Source organism: Bombyx mori, chromosome 25 (genome assembly GCF_030269925.1).
Source record: "Bombyx mori chromosome 25, ASM3026992v2".
Lineage (NCBI taxonomy): Eukaryota > Metazoa > Arthropoda > Insecta > Lepidoptera > Bombycidae > Bombyx > Bombyx mori.
This window is the reverse complement of record NC_085131.1, coordinates 13,108,260-13,134,471: the sequence shown is the minus strand read 5'-3', so window position 1 is coordinate 13,134,471 and position 26,212 is coordinate 13,108,260. Positions and strand designations below refer to the sequence as shown.

The 26,212-nt window shown below is 40.2% G+C and overlaps 1 protein-coding gene across 2 annotated transcripts in view; it reads right to left on the bottom strand.

Moving 5' to 3' along the window:
- The window catches only part of LOC101744215 (neurexin 1), a 193,118-nt gene that overhangs the window by 58,278 nt on the left and 108,628 nt on the right, over positions 1 to 26,212 (bottom strand). For both annotated transcript variants that reach the window (XM_012688613.4, XM_012688612.4), the window contains exon 5: positions 15,854 to 15,995. In XM_012688613.4, the coding sequence (XP_012544067.2) occupies positions 15,854 to 15,995 (142 nt within the window). The remainder of the gene's footprint in view (positions 1 to 15,853; positions 15,996 to 26,212) is intronic.

Here is a 26,212-nt window from a genome sequence, read left to right as displayed (position 1 = left end):
GAACCCGTCTTGCTTGCGACGAAGGGCTCGATGAGTAAATTAACCCTTAGGTACAGCCCACTGAGTTTCTCGCCGGATTTCTCAGTGGGTCGCGTTTTCGATCCGGTGGTAGATTCATTGCTAGGGTTCGTGTTAGCAACGTCGTCAGGTTTGAGCCTCGTGAACTCACCTACTAGTTAAGGTTCCGCTGATATAGCCTCTCAAGACTATCAGATCAGGTAGGAAAAAAAAAAAAAAGCAGAAGCGGGTAGTTGAATAAGACGCATCAATGTAAAATTGGCAGATTAAATCAGAGTGTGAATAAAGTTAGTCTGTTTAATTTATATGTCTGACACCCAAAAATAGTCTCGATATAAATAATGATTACATGAAGGGTAATACTGTATAACGGCTTTGAAGATACTAAAACGATGTACGAATTCTTATTCTTCTTCTTAGTCGCTTCAGTGCTGATCGTCATGTCCTTGAAAAGTCTTTGTGGCTATTTGTACGATCATCTTCCACTTCGTTCTGTTATGGACAGTCCAAAGACCTTGCCAAAGCTAATTAAGCAATAAATCCCCAATATTTCCACACACGTGTAAAATTGTTTAAAAATATAAATACACGTGGTTTTAAAGGCATTTTTGGACATTATTACTTTACTGCTGGTGGGCCTCTTGTGAGTCCGCACGGGTAGGTACCACCACCCCGCCTATTTCTGCCGTGAAGTAGTAATACGTTTTTGTTTGAAGGGTTTGATCGAATTTTGTCATCGATTCCGAATGCAGCCGTTGTAACTATACTGAGACCTTAGAACTTATATCCCAAGGTGGGTGGCGCGTTTACGTTGTAGATGTCTATGGGCTCCGGTAACCACTTAACAGCAGGTGGGCCGTGAACTCGTCTACCCATCTAAGCAATAAATAAAGAAAACATGAGGCTACGTTTTGTTTATTTGAGTCAAATCTTTCATCTTTATTCGAATAGTTTTGTCATCGATTCCGAATGCAGTTTATATATCGACAAGAAACGCCAATATATTACGTACACTTACTATTTGAAATCATGCAACATTCATTTTTGCAATTCTTAGAATTATTTAAAACCACTGCTACGATTTAATGTTTAACGACTTTTTATTGTCATTAGTATTATTTCCCACGTCTCTTATCTTATACCTTTAAACGAGCAATTCTTGTTTAGATATAATCTGAATCTCGGAAACGGCTCCAATGATTTTCATAAAATTTAGTATACAGGGAATTTCGGGAACGATAAATCGATCTAACTACGATTTATTTTCAGAAAATATTGTTTTATTCGTGTTTTCAACATCTATTGGCGAATAATAATACTATTTTTCTTAATTGAGGGCAACTAACCGCTTTAAAGACACAACAAGATGGCGTTATCAAAAAAAAAACCGAGCGAAGCTCGGTCATCATCTATTAATATTATATGTTGGCGCAACACTCCTATTTATTCAACTAAAATTAGTTAAAGTTAACTATTTCCATATTCTTGAAATTGTTGGTTAACTATTATAAGTTCAACGAATGCAAACAATTTCTTAAGATGTTATTCGAGAACATTCACGAATGATTTATTTTACGATTTAAATTATTCATACATTTTTGAATTCGATTTTAAGCCGCAGATGTTCACTCAACTGTGCACCATACAACTAAAGCTATAGGGTTTATTTGTTGGATCTGAAGGTCTTACATTAAGACCTTTTGTAATACATTAACCGCGTCTCTTGGGTAATGAAAGGTTTTTAATGAAAGCCACTAAATAACTCGGATAACGAAAGGAGTTGGCTACGTTTGGGTTGAGAAAATGTATATTTAACGCGGGAAATTTAGGATTTTGTCGACGATTAATGTCCTTTTATTGTCCGTTTACTGTAATGTTACGGCTATAATATATATTTTTAGTGTTGCTTTAGAAGTTTGATAACCTTAGAACTACTTTATGGTAAGTGATTATAATCGCTCGCGGATAGCAATGGCCACGGCTGAATGACTGCTAACCTCTAAACAAAGCTATCCAAATTTTCTTTCGAGCAGGACCAGCGTTCTGCCGTGAAGCAGCAATGCGTTTTTTTTTTTATTGCTTATATTGGTGGACGAGCTCACAGCCCACCTGGTGTTAAGTGGTTACTGGAGCCCATAGACATCTAGAACGTAAATGCGTGCATCGCAACAACGAATGCACCGGACGTCTTATCCTTTAGGCCACGACGACTTCGTTTCGGTTTGAAGGGCGGGGCAGCCGTTGTAACTGTACTTAAGACCTTAGAACTTGTATCTCAAGGTGGGTGGCGCATTTACGTTGTGGATGACTATGGGCTCCAGTAACCACTTAACACCAGGTGAGCTGTGAGCTCGTCCACCCACCTAAGCAATAAAAAAAAAAAGAAAAGCGTTAAAGTAATTCAAATGCGCGAAGATCAGCATTGAACAAACTAATGAAACATTAACTCTTAAGAACTACTATCCCTATCGATAGAAAGAAACACTGCCGACAAAGGCTGTACTGATTTCAAAATTGGAGAAAGTTTATCTATTTCGCGCCAAATGGAATCGAATTTGAATACACTAACCATAAACTCAAGGTAAAACGCACACATGTTCAAAAACAAAAAAAAAGTTAAAAAAAAAACGCTTTTATAGAAAATCCAACAAAAAAATTTAAAATAACTTTAATTAATTTGTATTAAAAATAGTGTAAGAAAAAATTATGTTATTGTAAAAAAAGCGTTTTTAAACTATTATTAATTTTTCATTTTTTAGTTGAATTTCACTTTTTTCAACTTTTATTTGTTTCAATTTTTTTTTCTTATAATATTGATTTGTCATCAGTCCTTAATAAGTATACCAAATTTCGAGTTAATCCAACGTTTTGAAGGGGGTCAAAATCATGTTCAAAGATTCCGTTACAAACATACATAATAATATGTCTGAAGCTTTTTTTTTTTTATTGCCTTTGTAGGCAGACGGGCATACGGCCCACCTGATGGTGAGTGGTTACCGTCGCCCATGGACTTCAGCAATGCCAGGGGCAGAGCCAAGCCGCTGCCTACCGCAGCTAATAAAAGCGTACTAAAAAAACAACAAACTATCAAATGTCACAACCGAACTCAAACGCTCCGCATTCGCATTTCGAATTTAGCCAATCATCTGTCAAGCTAGACACTTCGAAATGTAAGGTCAGTCGCATCCTCGCTCGTGAGTATCCGGGGTCCGTCATCGTTCTCATTTCCGTGACAGCCGTCCGGGGCTATTATTCCGGCCGACGTGCGACGGAAACAACCGAACTCGCCAGATCGGAAATTTGAATTTCAGAGCGTTCGGACGTCGCGCGTGAAATGGAGCGGCCATGTTGCCTAATATTGGTAGTATTGGTTTTAGAATCGATGTTCCAAATTCAAAGTTGTTAGTTTTTTTTTTTAAGGAATTACTTTACTGCTTTTTTCTTTTTTTTTGGGAGCACTAATTATTTGTTTAAATTATAAATTATGATTAAATTATATTAAAATTAGAAACATTAGACTTAATTTAAGTTGTTAACAATTCTCGCCCATAAATTTCTCAAATAAAACTATTTTCCCCTTATTAGTTAATGCAGATCTATTTATTGCTAAGCGGCTGCGTGAGCCCATAAATGTCCCCTCTTGAGACATGACGTCTAAATATTAATTATATTTTTTATTTTTTATTGCTTAGGTGGATGGACGAGCTCACAGCCCACCTGATGTTAAGTGGTTACTGGAGCCCATAGACATCTACAACGTAAATGCGCCACCCACCTAGAGATATAAGTTCTAAGGTCTCAGTATAGTTACAACGGCTACCCCACCCTTCGAACCGAAACGCATTACTGCTTCACGGCGGAAATAGGCGGGGTGGTGGTACCTACCCGTGCGGACTCCCAAGAGGTCCTACCACCAGTGAAAACTGGTGGTAGGACCAGTATGACTGTTGTGATACTGATCGAGTATCAAGATGAGACTGTTGTATATACCTGTAGTATATACAACAGTTTCCCAATCCGAACTGGAACGTATCACTATTACGGGACAGATATCGGAATATTGGTGAAACCAAACGCCAATTAACAATTTTGAAAGTAATAGATATCGCATCGTACCGCCATTGAAACTCGGTTATTACATACTTTCAACCACATTCTATCAGACCTCTCAAAAAGCCATATAAACTGAAAAATCCAAGAGAATTTTCAAATATACGTCAAACGCTATCTATCGACTATTCTGGAATCTTAAAATCGTTCTAAAGCCGGATTATGTTGATCCGACCCTCGTATCCAGCGGCTCAGCGCTCGACTTTCTGCATTTCATCACTTCATGCACAACATTCCTAGTGTAGATATTTAGATAGTCATAAATATCTTAATATTCATGACTCGATTTTTAAAATGACTCGCCGGATCTTCTCAGTGGGTCGCGTTTCCGATCCGATAGTAGATTCGGCGAACCACTGCTCTTGCTAGGGTCAGTGTTAGCAACACTGCCGGTTTGAGCCCCGAGAGCTCGCATACACGCTGAAATGGCCTCTCAAGGCTATCACAGCATAAGTGGGAAAAAAAAAACGGTGCGCGTGAATGAAGTGAAACTTCTTTTTCGATGTACCTTTTTCCAGTTCCAGTTCATTTTTCATCCTTTAATTAGATTGCTCTTGTAATAGAGAATGCTGTGTATAAGAGATGCGACATCTTCAACATTTATGTTTTATATATTTTAAATTACAGATAGAAAAATTATATATATATTATTAATATAGAATTATTATTTTTTAAATACTTCATTATTATATTGGACGCTACTCGTAGCGTTAAGCATTTAACGTAACCTTGTTGGAAGTCGCGTTAGAAGTTTCACTTCAAAAATATTACGTTTCTAAAGTTACAATTTATCTGAGGAAATACACAGCGAGCACTAACGAAGGGCATTCACGGTGTTGGCAAATAAATGCAATCATCGTAAGCCCGCACTGTGCCATCCGGCTAATTTTTGCCGCGAATTGATCATTCGCAGTTGTGCGCGTCTCATTGATGGCTTTTCAGTTGTCTTTTTTATTTTATTTTATTGCTTAGATGGATGGACGAGCTCACAGCCCACCTGATGTTAAGTGGTTACTGGAGCCCATAGACATCTACAACGTAAATGCGCCACCCACCTCGAGATATAAGTTCTAAAGTCTCACTATAGTTACAACGGCTACCCCACCCTTCGAACCGAAACGCATTACTGCTTCACGGCGGAAATAGGCAGGGTGGTGGTACCTACCCGTGAGGACTCCCAAGAGGTCCTACCACCAGTGATTACGCAAATTATAATTTTGCGGGTTTGGTTTTTATTACACGATGTTATTCCTTCACCGTGGAAGTCAATCGTGAACATTTGTTAAGTACATATTTCATTAGAAAAATTGGTACCCGCCTGCCGGATTCGAACACCGGTGCATCGCGTCATACGAATGCACTGACGTCTTATCCTTTAGGCCATGACGACTTGTCTACAAAACCGATTGCCCAATAAATTCGTCAATAGCAACGAACAAATAGTTTTTATTGCAGCGGTAATTAAAATAGAATAAATTAAATAACGGCTTTAACGAAGTGTTCACGATAATCTTATGTTCGGAAGAAGTACATTACTTAGTAGTTACTTATAATGTTTTGTATTCAAGTTTAACAATATTTGCTATGTGTATGTGCATTACTATAATTCTCATGTTGTATTTGTTATTTTAGCTGTTCTACACACACTCATCACTTTTAATTATTATTCTGATAATCCTCTCGCAGGTCTGCTGGAAGAGATTTCTTAAAGAAATAAGCAGTGCCTTTGTACATAATTTTCCTATTACTCTGTACTATGTCTTCTTTTTTGTGTGTACATAAATAAATAAATAAATACATATGTTAGGACCGTTGTGATACCGAACAAAAACGATGCTTCGTTGGAAGATATCTCTTTGTCATTCCCTATACCGTTTTTGTTCGTAGATCGTCCGTAGGTAGCTGGAGTAACAGATAGAATTGTGTGGAACCAGGGAAGATCATTAATCTAAGAGAAGAGACTACATTCTCGAATTAACGAAGTTCTTCTATCTTGTCATATTTCAATTGACCGAGCTGGCCAAAAGAATGAGTTCATAGTTCCCAAAATATTGTCAGTTTTTAAATATATTTTTTTTAACGAAGTTCGGTATGGGACGATGCGGAGGGGTACCCTAGCCGGGAAAAACGTCCGTAACGTAAGATTTTTATTATTTATGTATAGTCTTAGTATGATGGCTATACAGTGTCTAATGTATAGTCTACATGATGACGGTTATTATTATTATTTATATAAATAGCTGTTTCATTGTATATTACTATTATATATTTTTTATAAATCATTGTGAATAAAATAAAGGTGGTAACTTTGTAAAGTAGTTTTTATTTATTTTTATCAATAAAAAAATCATAATAAAAAATGTATACCCGAATCATTATTTTCTTTATACCTCGAATGGAACTTGAAATTAATATTTTTATAATAAGGACCTACGTTCCTATCCGGTATCCCGGGACACCGCACATCTTTTTTTTTCGAAATGCAGTTAGGTAGATAAATTCACTGGCAACTCATTGTTAAGATGCATCTACAGTCCGCAAATTACATATTAAAACCAAGTGGAATTCTACTATTTCATTAAATGAAGACGCTTATACGTGTTGTCGGCTCAGAAGAATTACGCATGTCTCAGAATTAAAAGGTCACAAACGCGACACTGAGCAAGCCAAAGTATCAATTACAAATATCAAATTGGCGTTAATAAGGCGTCATTTGTTACGCACATACGTGAATTAGTTTCAGAAGTATTCACGGTTAATTGCACGTACATATGACAAGATAATTTTTTTTTATATATTTTAATTGAAATCTGTGAAAATTTTGTCTGTATTTTTTTTATTGCTTAGATGGGTGGACGAGCTCACAGCCTACCTAGTGTTAAGTGGTTACTGGAGCCCATAGACATCTACAACGTAAATGCGCCGCCCACCTTGAGATATAAGTTCTAAGACCTCAGTACAGTTACAACAGCTCTCCCACCCTTCAAACCGAAACGCATTACTGCTTCACGGCAGAAATAGGCAAGATGGTGGTATCTACCCGCGCGGACTTACAAGAGGTCCTACAATCAGTAAAAAAATGTATACAAATCAAAAACAACAAAAAAACAGTGGCACCGCAAAACATAAATTTGTAATGAAATGGTACGGAAACAAAACCGCATTTTCTACTCTTTTCAAATCTATAAATAACGAGTTCGGTGCAACCGCCTGAAAACGATGACTCGACCGAATCGAATTAGGGACCAACCGAGACGGAAACTATTGGAATCAATGAGCAGTGAGGGCGCACAGAAAGACGAGATGAAAAGCTTTAAAAATACAAAGTGTCCGTTCCTAAAACAAACGACTTGGTTATTTACTTAATTTATCAATTAATTATTTATACCTATGTAATAATAGTAATAATAAACACGCATAGATGCAGACACACAGACACACACACACACACACGCACACACACACACACGCACGCACGCACACACACACACACACACACACACGCGCGCGCACGCACACACGCACGCACGCACGCACGCACGCACGCACCTTAAATGATAACACCTAATGATCTCTCAACACTAGTCCGCAGCATCTGTTCACGACTTAACCTAACCTAATCTATCTTAATAAGGAGGGAGCCTGGAGATCAGTAATACAAGTCTTTGAACCTAGTACAGACTTCAGCTCTTTCAAAGGCTTACAAAATAAATTATAAGGTTAATTTCCATTTGTATTTGTACCTTTTCGAGAGAAATCAATAAATTATTATTATTATTTACTAGTGGTAGAACCTCGTGTGAGTACGCACGGGTAGGTACCCCACCCTGCCTCTTTCTGCCGTGAAGCAGTAATGCGTTTCGGTTTGAAGGGTGGAGCAGCCGTTGTAACTATAGTGCGATCTTAGAACTTATATCTCAAAGTGGGTGGCGCATTTACGTTCCAGTAACCATATAACACCAGGTGAGCTGTGAGCTCGTCCACCCATACCAGAAAAAAAAAATACATTAACAAACATTAATGTTAGACGTAAAATATACAGGCACGTTCCCATTATTATCACGAAGCGTTCATTATAAATGAGACTTAAACCTCAAGTCTCAAGGTAGGTCGCGTTCGCTTGTGATGTCTCTGAACTCCAAAGAGTTCGTAGAAACATCAGCACAATTAGCACCAGGAATGCTGATTAAAAAAATATCAAGGACCATTTGTGAAGGCAGTCGTTATAAAAATTTCATGAACACTTAGTGGATAGCCGTAAGGGGGAGTGAGGTGTTCGCTCCGGGCCATTTCATTTTGGGATCTTAATGATAATCTGTCCGGGTATTCGTCGGAAGATACCCCCTATCCCGGCCTCTAGCTACTTACCTAGCTACTGGCTTTATCAGTTCATAGTAGCAGTGTTCTCTCCTAACTACTCTACCTATAATTCCTGCCTTAAGTACTGGGTGGAGGTGGAGAAGAAAAAAACAAAATAAATACAGTTTGAAAAACTGAAAGCTAATATAAGCCTTTAATAAAAAAATTAAAGAAGAAATTAAGGAGAAAAAAAAATTATATATAATGGTATAAAATGTATATAATGATAGTTATGTGTTAGATTTTTTAAGTTACTAACATAGATTATAAGTAATTATTACTAACAAAATGTTATGGTTTTAAAAAAAAAAATAACTGAAATAAAGCATTAATAATAATAATAATAATAATAATGAGCCGGCAGCAAAAAGTACTTGTTCTAAATTGTAATTCTGCTTTATTACATAAAACAATTTACTATTCTACCCAGTTACAAACCAGCTTCAATAAAATACTTTGTAACGTGTGTTTGATAAATCCGTTACAACTTCGTAAACCATAAAAGTAAATATCACTAACTCTTAGTAGTTATGTAAGGTTAAGCTATCATTTCGATGCCTACGACTGCGACGCGCCTATTTAAGTTTTCATTCCTTATAACTCACTCACTTTAGTAAGTACCATAATATTGTATAGTAAGTAACTTGATATATTACAACAAAGACAATGTTTTAAAAAGTAATTGCATATTCATAAAGACATATTAATACGTGAAGCAAAAACTTTGTATCCCTTTTTACGAAAATTGCGCGGACGGAGCAGTATGAAATTTTCCACACTTATAGAGAATATAGAGAAGAAGCGCACAATGCTAATTTTTTTTTTAAATAATGCATAAAATATACATTAAATCAATGAAGAAAACATTACACACACTACATACCATGTATTTGACGCACACCGCATGCATACTATTTATTGTCAAACTTTTGTTCTTGACGTCTGTTATCAAATTGAGAATAGATTAAATATTGTTTGTCTTTGCTAATATTTTTTATAGTGTAGTCTTGGCGAAATTTGTGATTATAGAAGTATAAAATACAATCATAATAGTGTACAAACTTATAATTCCAATTAATTATAGTCGAATTTCGACTACTGCGGGACCTCTAGTATTCATAAAGATGCGTTCCAAATAGTCTACAGTGCAGTATCATATGTATTTATTTATAATAATTGATAGATACGACTATAGTTAAACTAATGAACAAAACTAGTAGCAACAGATTACCAAAAACAGGCTTTTACGTCACAATAAATAACAAGGTATGAACAATAATATTAGCAATGGTAAAATGTTCGAAAATAAATTGGAATTTAACTTGTTTGTGCCAAGTTTAGTAGGCGTTATCCCGGAGCAATAAAAATCTAATTCGATGTACCTTCTTTTTTTATACAATAAAAATATAATTCCGCGTATATACGTTTTCTTTTTTTTTATTTAATATAAAGTAATAATACTGTTTGAAATTTAGAATAATTTGTTCATTTTCTCTCACTCATAACACTATGAGTATTAAGTCATACAAGTATCGTATAAAAAAGGACAGTTAAATGAGATAAAACATATTTCCTTTAAAACGGTTCGTTTATAAGAAAGCGGTAGGCAGCGGCTTAGCTCTGCCCCTGGCATTGCGGAAGTCTATGGGCGACGGTAACCACTCACCATCAGGTGGGCCGTATGCTCGTCTGCATACAAGGGCAATAAAACAAAAATATGACCTCTTCTGAATTATACAAAGCTCTTAACAAAATCATTTCGCACGCCATTACATTGATTTCGTCGCTACGGTCAATGCCATCTATTCTAAACGGCAACTTAACCAGAGGTCGTAACAGGTAAATGTCAAAGGTGTAAGGTCACATTCGACTTAAGCCGTACATAAATTGCATTTTCCAGAATTCAAGGAGGGCTTCAGAAACTCCACTCACGATAAAACTTCATAAAATTGCTAAATTATGATTTTTGTATTAAATTATGAATAATATGTAAATGCTTAGTATTTATTTGATTTATCAATGTATTAAGGTATATTAAGATGCTGTCGAATTTTAAAATGAATATTAAGCATATATATTTTAGACTAGTTCTTGTCCGCGACTTCGTCCGCGTGGAATAGTTCACAAATAATGTTTTATTTTAGAACAAATTTGGTTAGCATAAAAACGTTATAGTGAGCCAACCTTAACATATAGACATATGCTGGCGCGGAATTTTTTTTAGATCTTTTAAAGGGGAACAATTCTGTCATACATTATTTTAGCGAAACTTTAATCGTTTCTGCAGCGCACGCAGCGGAAGCTTTCAAAAGGGAAAATATTGGCCTTAGCGTGATATGATATAGCCTATAGCCTTCCTCGATAAATGGGCTATCTAACACTGAAATAATTTTTCAAATCGGACCAGCAGTTCCTGAGATTAGCTCGTTCAAACAAACAAACTCTTCAGCTTTATAATATTAGTATAGATGACGATATAGAATTTTGAAAAGCATAAATTTGAAGTTGTAATTTCGAATGTCTCGTGGCCTAAGAAATAGGAAGCCTGCTTATACACATTCCAAATGTGATGAAATCCTGCTATCAGGTTCAAGTTCTTCTTATGAGATACCTACTTAGCAGTCACGTTTTTCGGTATAGGATTAAACAACTATCCTACTAATATTATAAATGCGATAAATGTACCGGAAAATTCAGAAAAACTGAAAAAAATATCTTAATTCGTTTGAATTTTTCTCCAAATAAATTAGGAAAAAACAAAACTAATAAATAATACTAAATAAAACCGAAAGTAATAAACGAAATGAAATCAAACTATGAATGCAATTCTAGTTATAATGTATCTTTGACCAGCTAAATCCAATCAAAATACTGCATTAGAAGTTCCGTATATGCAATCCTACTAATATTAAGTATAAACGCGAAAGTTTGTAAGAATGTATGGATGTATGTTTATTACTATTGCACGCAAAAACTATTGAACGAATTTTAATAAAACTTTAGAATCATATAGCTGACACAACAGATTTTTTTTCCTAGCTATGCTGATAGCCTTGAAAGACTATTCGCCCTAACGTTTGCAGGTGAGCTCGCGGCGCTCAAACCGGAGAGTTGCTAACACTGACCCTAGCAAGAGCAGTGTTTCGCAAGCGACGGGTTCGACGAGGACGGTGACCGGTGCTTGAGGTGCCTAAAAGCACCGTTAATGGATCAAACACATCAGAACAACACATAGGCTATAATTTATAAAAATATAGTCTGAATCACCCAAAATATAACGATAAGTGTGAAGTAATTAGAAAAAAAACGTACCATCTCATTTCCATAATCAATAATGAATTACAATACCCCAAAACGAAGCGAGGGCGGGTCGCTAGTTTACTATAAGACTGTGATTTTCCGCTCGTGTAAAAAGGCATTTAGAGGCGTCTAAATGCCTTTTTTATAACCAGGACCTTAACTTCACAACTGAGAACTCAAACTCAAACAACTGTTTTATATTTAACTCAAGCCGTGTACAGTTATTGGCAGTAAAGTGAAATGATGAAGTTTTTGACGTTAAACTAAAGGTTTTTACTATCGTTGAGACTATCAAACGTGATTTTGATTCTAACAAAATCAGTTTTCTCACCGGGAATTTGAATTGCTCGTTCATCATTCAATGTAATCCAACCCTGTGAATGCTTCAATCGAAGACAATATAAAAATATACTAGATGGCGTTGGCGGTATTATTCTCTGCATGCATCGTAAACGTGTTCCACATAACCAAAAACTTAATTCTAAATAGTGTTAAAACATTATATATCAGAACATAAAACAATTAATACGAGAATAGGATATGACAACGTTATCTCCAAAAAAAATTTTCTACAACTAACTAGTACAACCATATTGGTAACAGATGGCGCCAGCTGTAGCTTCATACTATTTAATGCGCCATCCATTCTCTTTTGATGTTCACTGTACTTAACTTAGCTTCGATACTCATCGCTAAAGAAAATATGCATTACGGATAACCCTTGGCATTGAATACGCAGTATTCCAATAAAATTGACTGTGGGACGAATTTAATGCCTTAATGTCAATAATGGACAATCATCTTATGATACTTAAAAGCTCCGGGGAGCTCTAGACAATCTTTCACCACACTGGGTATGTGTATATTTAAGATGTGTCTAAAAAATTTTTTTATGTTTCCTACCTAATCCTTGGTAGCCTAAGGGGTTATTCCAACTTCACGCGGACCGTTAGGTAAGCTCACGGGCTCAACCTGAGAGAATTGCTAACACTAGCCCTAGCAAAAACAAAATGAAAGCCTCATAGAACGTTGTTAGAACAATTAATTCGTCAAAATGGTTTCCATATACGACAGCGTACGCGTTAAACAAAACTAGAAATTCTAGTCGTTCGACCATTTGGCCGCTTTGAATAGGGTTGCCCGACATTCTGTAACGATGCTCGGAAAACGTGTAGAGCATTTTAATTGTGTAAACGTGCAAGTGACCCTAGCGGTATTCGTGACTTTCGTTCAAGCATTTGTGGGTCTGATACCTGGACGTGATATAAACCAGAGCTATTTAACATTTATTGTCATAGAGAGGCCATCCGACTCGTGGTATCACGACCAGTTGGTGATAAAGCAATTACTGCAACCCTATACTACAACATGAATTCCCCTGCCACTGACATAAATAATAGCCAATTGATATCCCAAGCAATACAAACATAAAAAAGACGTGTGGCGCTCGGAGACTGCCGCGGTAAAGCTATTGCATAGCATTTTTTATCAACTTATGCAATTATAAATCGAGAATAATAATTTAATATTAAAACAACAATAAAATAAGATCCGGCGAGAAACTCAGTGGGCTAACTTTCAATGAATCTGCTACATTGTGAATGAGTCCATTTTGACCGCGGATTCACTAGAGGGCGCTACATGGGATAGAGACACGCCTTTGGATGCTAGTTCTAACTCTCATTTGCCCAGAATCAAGGTTTAGCTAGTTTATTTTTAATGCCACTCCAATCACTGAATAAGTAGTAGGTGTAGGAATAAAATTCTTCGACTAAGCGATAGAAAATGGCACGCCCAACGCATTGCAATGTGATATAATTTTCTATTTTACAATTCCGTTTGTCGCCGTTAGATGGCGCTTGACGCAAAAGCTGAATCGCGCTATCGTTGTGTTACCCACGAAATTGTATCACATATTTTGATAGTACATAAATAATAAATCGGTGTTTAGACGTGTGAATGTGTTGAACGCGAGCTACATAGTAGGCGTAGTGAGGGGTGGAAGGTTTTTTTCGCTACGGAATTTCATGATTCCGCTCTCAAGCCGCGCTCAAGGCCCGCGATTAAATCTATGCAATAGCTTAAAAAGATGTGTGGTGTCGTGGGACACTGGATAAGAACGAAGTTCCTTATTATAAAAATATTAATTTTAATTTCTATTCGAGGTATAAAGAAAATAAAACTGGAGGTTTCGCAACAACCCACGGTCATTCGGTAACGTGCGAACTTATTGTGGTACACTTCATACACGGTTGTTTGCATAAGAGTTAGTGTATTGCGCAAACGAACGCTCTGAGATCGTGGTCAATGAATGATAAAAATGTATGTTATTTTTTGTACGTTATTACAAAGTTACGTCGTACACTGTATGCAATATTAATAAAAATCTTACATTACGGACGTTTTTTCCCGGTTAGCATCGTCCCATAAGGAACTTCGTTCCAAAAAATTGTAGTAAAATTTTCATATATAATTAAATTCAACATGAAACTTTGTTGCTGACAGTCTCGAGTCGTAAGGGCCTCGCCACAATTCTGGTTACCTCTGAATTAATTACTACAGGGCTCCCACACGTAAGCAATCCCTTTCAGTAAAATATACGTAATATGTATCTAAATGCTCTTAACGATACCTCTAAAGCATTTTCTGTACATTTTCATTAATTTATACTTGTAAAAACAAGAGCTGTTACAGTTCAATAACCAATAAGAGTTGAACCGTAAATTGCGTAAATGTAATTCCGCAGGCTATGTACGTGTTATGTACGGTATCTCCTTGGAAAAAAAAATGTGAGCCGTCACGGAACGTCTGGCAGATGTGAAACATCGACATTATTCTGTAAAAGTAATATTCAGAAAAGAACAGATTGTGATAGGAACTAAATATGTCATAATGATAAAATAAAATATTACGAAAAAATAATTTGTTTTCAAGTAAAACACAGGTTATGTGTACTGTAGTAAACAACACTGTATACACTACGGAGTATACACTATAGGTATCCGAGCTCAGTGTAGCGAGAGAGATGGCTTAACGCCGGATCGAGTGGGTGAGAATCGAACAGTCGATTGCGCATGGTGACGCGTCGCCACGGCATGCGTCGCCACGCCAGAAATCGGTTTTACGTGCGGCTATATATGTTTCACATCAAAAGATTTACTTGCCTGCGGGATTTGAAGTGGTATAGTAGTATCTCTTGATAACGACGACATCAAAACAGATAATAACGTTGTGACACACAAATTAAAACTATTTCCGGGCGTTTTAACTCAAGCTATAGTATATTACTGCTAAGGCTTGGATCGCTAATCGCTTAGAACTTCTGGATCTGCGGAGGGATTCGCTTCCCTCTGTATTTTGCACCATACGTTCCATGGGGAGTGCTCTGAGGAATTGTTTGAGACGATACCATCACACCACCCGCCACCGGAGAGTGAGTTCATCCATACTACCTGAAGCCACTGCGTTCATCCACAGTGCGCTTCCAGAGATCTTTATCGCCACGTACCATCCGGCTTTGGAATGAGCTCCCCTCTGCGGTGTGTCCCGAGCGTTATGACATATCCTTTTTCAAACGAGGCTTGTGGAGAGTACTTAACGGTAGACAGCGGCTTCGGTTCTCTTTGTCATATATCCCCACATTCAAAGGTAATTAATCTAAAATATTTGTTTGTGCTGTTCTTAAAATCACAGATTCGCTTATGGAAAACTGATCAAATTCATTTGTATTTTTGATTATTATTTTTCTCTAAGCACCTGTCATTTTTTGGATACTATGACATTGGCAAAATCAATGCCAAAGACGTTGGAGTCAAATTAAAAAAAAACTTTTCTGCCCCAGCGGCCATTTGTTCTACAAGCCATATTCCCTCTTCAATCTTGCAATCCTTCGGGCTTATAATATTTAAATTCGTTTAAATGTTTTGTGAGCTTTAGTAGGCAGCGGCTTGTCTCTGCCCCTGGCATTGCTGAAGTCTATGGGCGACGGTAATCACTCACCATCAGGTGGGAAGTATGCTCGTCTGTCTACAAGGGCAATTAAAAAAAAAAGAGTTTCAGTACTTACCTCGTTCACAAAATGCTCCCTCGTAATCGCCGTCTCGGCACTCACAGACCGGTCCGTCGTCGGTGCTGATGCAGACCCCGCCGTGCTGGCAAGGGTCACGTCTCTCGCACGCGTCCCCGCTCGCGTTCCCGATACGAGATGACTGAAACAATATTGAAAAAGTTTAAAACAAATTTGACAAATGACGTCAACAGACTGACAACGACAAAGTTCTAAAAGTAATAATGAGGAATTGCTTAGACGAGTGAACGAACTCACAGCGCATCTGGTGTTCATTGATATCGTAACAGCGACTCCGTCCGCGTAGAATAGTTACTCTGGCATAACGCTAAATTTTACCACCCACTTCATTTACGTAGAAAGTGAAAATATTTTTGAATTATAGAATGTTAAGGAGCTATTTTAAACCCTATTTTGAAACATTCTTTATTGGTACTCCACTTGTATTGGTCTTAGCGTGATGTTATATAGCCTATAGCCTTCCTCGATAAATGGGCTAACTAACACTGAAAGAATTTTTCAAATCAGACCAGTAATTCCTGAGATTAGCGCGTTCAAACAAACAAACTCTTCAGGTTTATAATATTAGTATAGATTAATACCGTTAGCTACCTTGAGACTTGAAATCTATGTGTCAATTGTATAATTGCGCATTACTTTTTTGCGGAGTCGATTTTATTACTTCATCGTGGAAGAAAGACACTAATGAACACGATTTAATTACACATGTTTCATTAGAACATTTGATATCTGCCTGCGGGATCTGAACACCGACAGCCCACTGAGTTTCTCGCCAGATCTTCTTATTCTCCATTCCAATCCGCTGGTAGATTTTGCGTAGCATTATTCTTGCTAGAGCTAGTGTTAGCAAATTCTCTCAGATTGAGCTCCTAAGGCTACCAACGAATAGGTACGGGAAAAAAAGGACATCGCCAGAGTCACTCGATATAAAAAGAGTGACTATTATCCTTTAAGCTACGACGACTTCAAATTGACCGAATTAGTTTATACAGAAGCTTATTAAAATTAAGAATGCACGTTTTGGATAATGCTTATTATCAATTCATTACTAACTTTTCTATTACTTTACAGTTTTCGTATTGGTATTCTTCGATATTTGATACTGATAGTCCAACCACATTAGCTTTGCTAAGCACACCGGATAGGCAGCCAGCGTTCAACTCCCGTACAGAATGAAATTCGAAAAATATTTACCATTTCGTGACATTCGCACATCAAAACAGTCATGAAGCGAAAAAAAAATGAAACCCTTTTTTTCTGTCAATCCAGTTGTCATCGGGTAACATTACGTGTTTCGCTCCGGAGCTTTTGTCAAGTCGACATGTATGATGTGGGCTTTGAGATTTTTGAGCGTGACAGCGTCTGATAGCGTTTCTTTGTCGATGTTAATGTCACTGACCTAAAAACTTAAGATACAGTTACGAGTAACGATTTCAAAATACCCTGTATATACTATGGTTAGTTGATTTGGCAATCTGTGGTTTTAATAAATATTAATAGTTCAATTCAGCTTCCAATTTAAGAAAACTTATGCTATATTATAGTTATACTAACCATAGTTATCTATACTAATATATAAATCTACAGTGGTTTTCACGGATGTCCCGTTATAACTACTGAACTATGCATCCGATTGACTTGAAACTTGGTATCCATGTAGAAAATACGTGTACTTAATGGATAGGCTAATATATATATGAGTGTTGGACTCCCTACACCAATTGCGGGGGCGTTAATAATGAGGATCTTTGTGGGGGTGAGAAATAATAATGTTAATTTTAAATGCCCAGCGAAGCGGACGGGTACAGCTAGTAGTATCTAATTGTAGTTTGATGGTAACAAGAAAAACTTAAGCCTTAATTAATTTCTCCTTGCTTCTCGTAGCAATACAACAACAGATTTCTGTCAACGATATTTTTTGTATAGGGAGCTCTATCATTTTCTTGTTCAAAAAATAGCACGTGATTTCTTATTAAAAAAACAAGCCTATCAAAAGAAGGCTTACATTTGTTTCAATTTCGTAGAGCTACGACGTAGCACTAGCTACGCCGTAGCACGTTTCTACGACGTAGTAAGCAACTGGATGGTAGCGTTTCTGAATATTTCTAATTAATAATAGAGTCGTATTTACAATTGTATTTATTAATAAAATATTTAACTATATAAATATTTACTGGTTGTAGGACCTCTTGTAAGTACGCGCAGGTAGGTACCACCATCTTGCCTATTTCTGCCGTGAAGCAGTAATGAGTTTCGGTTTGAAGGGTGGCGCAGCCGTTGTAACTATACTGAGACCTTTGAACTCGTATCTCTAGTTGGGTGGCACATTTACATTATAGCTGTCTATGGGCTCCAGTAACCACTTAACAGCAGGTAGGCTGTGAGCTCGTCAACCCATCTAAGCAATAATTTATAAAAATTTAGACTGAGAACTAATGTTTCAAGGTGTATAGCGGCATTTACGTTATTGGTTACTAAAGGCTCCGGTAACCAATTAACATCAGTTGGGCCGTGAGCTCGTCCACCCGTCTAAAGAAGTTCGAAGACTAAGTGATGTTTAATACCCTTTAATATTGTTCTGTTCTGCTCCTTAGAGCAAAACGAATGAAATTTTCACGAGAGAAACAAACATGTCTCTAGTATGCAGAGACTAATTTAATTTTATGTTCGTCGAACTCTCAGTCTGGGAACGTAATTTAACTCGTCATAATAAAAGCACGCTTTGTTTTCTTACACAATAGTTAGGATTTGCAAGATTTGAAACAAACTTGCGAACACGCGTCAACTGCTGTGTTACTTTGCTCAACCGACACAATAATGTAGGGATTTTAAATCGAATCATTACTTGTGATGAAAAGTGGGTACTGTACGCTCGTCGTAGTGGCTGAACCCTGGAGACCCAGCCAAATCCTGCCCTAAACGAAAATTGACTCAGAGAAAGTTACTCGTGAGTGTTTGGTGGACTAGTGCCAGTGTCGTTCACTACAGCTTTCTAAAATCTGGCCAAACGATATCTGCCATAAATATCTATTATCAGCAACTGCAAATCATGAAGGACGAACTAGCTGCTAAACAACCGAGATTGGTCAATCGCTCTAGGCCACTGCTGTTTCACGACAACGCAAGACCACACACTTCACAACAAACAACCGATAGGTTATATGGGCTACAATTGGAACGTCTACAACATCCACCGTACTTTCCGGACCTTGCTCCAACTGATTACCATTTTTTCCGGAATTCGGATAACTTCGCACAAGGAAAGAAATTCAACTCCGACGCGGCAGTCCAAGCCGCCTTCAAAGAGTTTACTGATTCTCGCCCCCATGGTTTTTTTTAGTAAAGGGATCAATGAACTGCCAATGAAATGACAAAAGTGCTTAGATAACAACGATGCATACTTTTATTAATTAAATACATTTTACAAAAAAGAAAATGGCTTTATATTCCTCCCGTACAAAACGCCAATTTCATATGTAAGAATCTTAATATTTTGTTAACTTTCGAATTTTATTTCGGTTTTGCGAAAAATACATCCCACGTCCCAACTGAGTGATGTCCATTAATTACTGATTTCAAGAAGTACCCTAATTACCCCTTAATTTATTACTCCGAAGTGAAGTCGACCGGGAGATCGGCTTTACTAGAATAATGCGTAGTATCAGCTGTGGGCGGCGCGTGGGCGGTCTCATTCGGAAGGCGAGCGTGGGCAGACATCCAAAGCCTGTTATTGTTTAATCTTCCCAGAAAAGGGTATTCTTGATAATAATAAAAAAGGATTAAAAAATTAATAAGTTGATTAAGTTACTAAGGAACGATTTTGCTTAATAAACATTCGATGGTCGTGACATCTTTTTTTTTATTGCTTAGATGGGTGCACGAGCTCACAGCCCACCTGGTGTTAAGTGGTTACTGGAGTCCATAGACATCTACAACGTAAATGCCACCGCCCACCTTGAAATATGAGTTCCAAGATCTCAGTACAGTTACAACGGCTGCCCCACCCTTCAAACCGAAACGCGTTACTGCTTCACGGCAGAAATAGGCGGGGTAGTGGTACCTACCCGTGCGGACTCACAAGAGGTCCTACCACCAGTAATCTGAAAACGGTTTTCTCTTTAAAAAACATTCCCCGTTTTATTTATTGATATACGTCCATATCGCTTATCCGCTATAGCTTCTCAGTCATTCCTGCCATGTTGAATTGGATCGAGCAGTGAAGTATTCTTTTTCTAAATATAAGCTTGTTTCTTTTATCTTTACTCAAAGAGTTTGAACGGTTCGACTGACCCGGCGGTGCAGTTAGCCTCAGTCTGTTGCGCCGAGGGTCGTGGGTTCGATTTCCACATCGGGCGAACATTGTATGATGAACATTAGTTCGCTCTCTATCTGGGTGTTTAAAACATATGAGTATGTTTGTCAGTCTCTAGTATCCATAACACAGGGAAGTAAATTTGAGCTGGATGATCGTGCGTGATTTTTTCCCAGTTAATTTTTTTAGACACTTTTTGTACAACTATATGGATATTACTTATCAATATTTTAATAATTTAAATTTAATGCAATGTACTGGAAAACACAGTGTAATTTTATAAATTTTGTAACAATAACTTTGCCTCTGTAACAAATAAACAAATAATCTAAGACTGATCATAATACAATCTGACCCCAAATTAGTATGGCTGGCACTATAGGAACTAGAATGATAAACACACTTATATGCGTTTAAATATAAGGTAAGGTAATGTGACGAGGAAGCGTCTTAAAAAGACTTAGAAGGACTGTAGGTATGGAAGAGAATACGCGAGAGAAGAAGATGAATACAGAAATGATTTATAATAGTAATGAATGGAATAAATAATTAGTCAAAAAAACTAACAAAATACGCTTTTATAGAAAATCCACGCTTCTTTTACAATAAAATCATTTTTACTTACACTATTTTTATTTCAAATTTATTAAAATTTATTTTCTATTTTGTAGTTGAATTTCATTTTTTTCAAATTTTTTTTTTTTCAATTTTTTTTTTCAATTACTAAATTGTCATTAATCCTTAATAAGTATACCAAATTTCGAGTTAATCCGACGTTTTGAAAGAGATCAAAATCATGTTCAAAGATTCCGTTACATCCTAACATACATACGTCCACCATACGTCTGAAGCTAATAAAAGCGTATTTAAAAAATAGGACACGCTGCACCGACCCCATATAGTGGAATAAGGGTAAAACGAAGAAAGATACACTTAAACATGCTATGGTGGTATATCGTATTGCAGCCCGCCTGGATCGATGTCACCGCCCTGCCAATTTTTTTTTTTTTTTTTTTTTTTATGATTGAAAGGTTACTGGTGGCCCGAAGGCCTTTCCAGTTTCACCAGGACAGGTGGGCGAGCAAAGGCTCAGCCAAGAGGGGTGGGATTTGCTAACAACTGCCCGAGCGCCTCCGAAGGAGACCTAACAACTCAAGAGCAATTGTTTCGCGAATGAATCTACTACCGGATCGGAATCGCGACCCGCTGAGAAGATCCGGCGAGAAACTCAGCGGGCTGATGCATGGGTTAGGTTGCACGTCGACCTCTTTGTCGAGTTCGACGAGTACGGTTACCGGGGTCCCTAAGCTTGCCCCTAGTATTAGAGCTGAAGGCATCTAATGCAAAGGTTATTGGATCTGATGGATCCGTAAGGACGTGTCTAGGGCGTCGACGGTGACTGGCTCCTGCATGATCAGGATTCGGGGAGTAGTCAGCGGCGGCAACGATAAGGCGATTATCATGACGCATAGCCTTATCGAAGTATCGTTCCGACGCTGACTTCATGTATTTCCGAATTGATTCGAGGCCCAGGTCGTCGTGTAGGTCAACGTTCCTCACGAACCACGGAGCCCCGACAGCTAACCTGCAAAAGCGGGATTGTAGGGATTGGAGGGTGTCTATGTGTGTGCGGGCCGCGTGAGCGAACACCACACTCGCGTAAGTCATGACGGGCCTTATGCAAGTTTTGTAAAGTGTCACCTTGTTCCGAAGGGACATTTTACTCCGCTTACAGATCATGGGGTAGAGTCTACCGAGAATAAACGCGGCACGGTCACGGACTGATTTTATATGCGGGCGGAATGTCATCGATGCATCCAGGGTAACGCCCAGGTACTTGACCTTCCTGGCCCAGGGTATGGGTTGTCTAAAGAGAGTAATCGGGGGTGTGAGATTCCTCCTCCTAATCCGGGAGGAAATCCGTGTGGAGCTTCCCCTCTGAAATAGCACCGCAGTACTTTTCGCTGGGTTGATGTCTATGCGCCATTTTCGGAACCACTGTCCTAGGGCTAGGGCTGCGCTCTGAAGCTTCTTCGCGATTAGGGACTTATTTCTACTAGAATAGTAGACAGTCGTGTCGTCGGCGAATAAAGCTAAATGGGTCGGCGGCGACCGGGGAATATCGTTGACGAATAAGCTAAATAGGAGGGGTGAGAGGACAGAGCCTTGCGGGACTCCAGCTGTGAGAGGTCGTGGGGAGGAGCGGGTTCCCTCGACTCGATATCGAAAAGAGCGGTTCGACAAGAAGTCCCGTATGATGAGCACGAGACTATCCGGCACGCCCATGTTGAATAGTTTGAAAATCAAACCATTGTGCCAGACTTTGTCGAACGCTTTTGCGACGTCGAAGAAGAGAGCTCCCGTGTATAACGGTTTTGGTCGCTTAAGCCCCACAAGAATGTGCTCCGTGAGCCGGTGCACCTGTTGAACGCATGAGTGATTTGTACGGAATCCGAATTGTTCATCGATAAGAATGCCCTTGGATGAGACGAAGTCTCTGAGGCGTTTGTAGAGCAGATGCTCATACAGTTTGCCTAGAGACATGAGGAGGCTAATCGGGCGGTAGCTCGTCGGATGATTTTTTGGTTTACCGGGTTTATGTATGCCGATAACGTCCGCTTCTTTCCACACCGCGGGAAAGATACAGTTCGCCATAGCGGCATTGAAAATAGATGCCAACATCACGATGAGTTGGACGGGTAGAAGTTTAATAACGCGGTTGGATATACCGTCGGAACCGGGAGCCTTGCGAGGACGTAGGTCTTTGATCAAGTCTTTAACTTCCATCGGGGTGACGGGTGGTAACGCATCAGAGGGTGGCAAGGAGGCTCTGCGTTCTACCTCACTGTCTACTAATTCTACATGAACAGGGTCCACGGATTGAGTGCTGGGCGTGCACTGGGTTTGCAATGTATCGGCCAGCAGCTCTGCTTTTTCGTCATCATCGAACGCCGCGAGTCGGCCTGAGGGGCCTACGAGGGGGGGCATAGTTACTACCGTATCCGATTTGAGAGTACGAGCTAAGCGGTAGTAAGACCTTTGAGAGGGCGCGAGTCCTTCTAAGAAATCAGACCATCTGGCATCTCGGACTTCGGTGATGCGAGACTTTACGTCGCGTTGTAGGGCACGCATTCGAATACGATTTTCCGCGGTAGGATACCTATCGTACGCACGGATCGAGGCGTTCTTAGCTCTAAGGAGTTCCCTAATATCGTCGGGCAATTTGAAGCGGTGAAGGAAGTCCTCCGCTACAACTTGCTTCGATGACCTATCTAATGTCGAGGTGATGTGTGACGTTACGATGTCTATGGCTTCAGCGGTATCCTGAGGAGACGGGATAGAGTCCGGACTAAACGGAAGCGATGGTGGATCAGATTCAGCCAGGCTGATGCCCAGCGTGTGCCAATCCACCACAGTCCTCGTGACGGGAACGGAATCGGGAGCGCGACCGAGCTTCATAACGACGGGACGGTGGTCTGAATCTAACTCTGAAACTACTTCGAGAGTTACGTTTTTTAATAACGCTATGTCGAGTATATCCGGGCGATGCGCGATATTTAGCGGGTAGTGAGTCGGGGTTAGCGGAGCGACGATATCGAAGGCGAGATCATCGACTAACGCGTCAAGCCGCCTGCCATTCGGGGTTGTGGTGTGTGAGTTCCACCTGATGTGTTTACAATTTAGGTCGCCCGCCAGAATGACAGAGCTCCCCATACCGAGCAGCGCCTCGATATCACTGCTTAGAACGATCTTATCCGGTGGAAGATAAACGGACGCGATAACGATCGGCGCGTGTCCCGTCAGTGAGATTCGGCACACTGATGCTTCGATATTAGCGAGCGCGGGAGGATCGAGCGGGACGCAATGCAGGGCTCTTCTATAGTAAATGACGGTACCACCACCACGGGCAGAGAGCCTGTCGTTCCTGACCATGTTATAGTTCGCGATTTTAGGGTCACGGCGCGCGGGCTTAAGTAGGGTCTCCTGCACTAAAAAGATATCAATTTGGTGGTCACGCAAAAAGTCAGAAACCTGATCACGTTGATTTGCGAGACCGTAAGCGTTAAAAAATCCTATCGTTACGGATAGGGGCTTTATTCTACTTATATACGCCATTGATTACCGGCGGAGTGAGGGGAGGACGTACGTATTTAATGACGCGTATACGTCGGCGTATTCCTGCACAACGGCGATAAAGTGTTGTGCAGTGGAGGCAGCGCGAATGGCGTCGCCCAAAGCGTTAACGCGCTCAAAGTTGATCGACTGAAAGAAGTCGATCGCTAAAGCGAGATTGTCGGACGCGGTCGGAGGGCAAGTCGCGGGAGAGGGACGAGTCGCGGGGGCGGGACGAATCGCGGAGGAGGGAGTTGTAGCCGTGTTCGTGTACGGCAGCGGTTTTGCCCAGGCCGAGACACTGGGCACCGCCGCCGGAACGAACGCTGGCTTAGCCTGCGACGCAGAGGGTGCCGAGGCTTTGATGTCTGGGCCGGAAGCTCGGAGGCGGTTTTGGCGGGCGACGCGGCGATTTATTTTAGGGGCTCGGGGGCAACCACGGTAATTCGCGGGGTGACCCTGTGTTCGACACAGGACGCAGCTAGGCGGTTCCGTCGCGGTTTTTTGGTCGCGAGCGCAGAGGGCCGTGGCGTGATCGCCCAAACACTTAACACATCGGGGGCGCGCGTGACAGTTACGGGAAGAGTGCCCGTACAATTGACAGTTATGGCACTGGCTAGGAGTGCCTTTTTTATGGGGGGCTTCGACAGCGATACCAGAGAGCCTACAGACGGTCTGTGTGTTAAAGATTTTCTTACCCTCGGGGGTAGGCTGGAGAGCGACTAGAACCATATTATATGGCTCCCTACCGCGACCGGTGTGCATACGGTGCACAGAATTCACTGGTAGGCCTTGTTCTAACAGGTCGGCTTTTACGAGCTCTACATCTAACTCTTTAGGGATTCCGCGTATTACAACGCGGAGTTCGCGCTCCTCCTGGAGCGTATACGTATGGAAACTTATACGCTCCTTACGGAGGTAAGAAGAGAGGGCCCTATGGTCGTCGGGTGTTTGAACCTTAATTTGAATGCCGTTCGCGAGGTTGCGGGCATTCGTGAAATTTATATTTTTGGCCTTAAGGGCCAGGCAAACTCGATCCCAAGCTGCCTTCTCCTGAAGGATAACCGGGGGAGGGGTCTGGGTTTTATTTTGTGCCACCGGACGCGGCGACGGAGTGGCACGGGCTGGGGGCGCAACGGGAGTCTGAGGGCGGGGGCGCGACGCGTTCACGGCTTTGCTAATTTTAGCGGCCGCGGGAGCTCGAGACTCCGCGGCACGCTTCTTACCCTTCTGTACCAGGGTGAATCCATCCGTTGATGAGGCGGGGGCGAGGTCGACCTCCATGTCCGAGTCAGAGTCGGAGCACGAGGAGGCGGGTGCAGGCGACCTACGAGCAAGTGTAGGTGTTTTAGAGGGCGCGACGGAGGCCGCGGATGATCGCTCAGCTGAAACGATGGTCACGGCGGACGACGCAGCAGCTTTTCTCGCCAGTATAGGCGACACGGGAGCGGCAGGCACGACAGAGGCTGCGGTGCTCAATGCAGAAGCTCTGCACGCAGGTACAGGCGACGCAGGAGCAGCGAGCGCGGCGGAGTCCTCGAGAGGGCTCGCAGTGTGATTGGCCTTGAAGGCCAAAAACTCCGAGGCGAGCTGTGGGTGGCGAAGTCGGAGGAATTCCGCGAATACAGCGTCCATGATCGCTGAGTACCCAGGTGGGGCGGCCCCGGGTCTTGAAAACACTCGCCTTGCGGCGAGGCCCCAACTTCTCGGACCTGAGCGGTTCTATTGAACACAGGTGGCAATGCGGCGCGATTACTACAGGACAAAGAAAAACCACAACAAAACAGAAATTACGAAAAGAAACAAAACAAATAAATACTTGCAGGAAACCACTTTGTCGGCAGATGTACCACGAACACAGAAACAACAAAAGGAAACAAAACAAATAAAAACTTCCAGAAAGAGCACTTAGT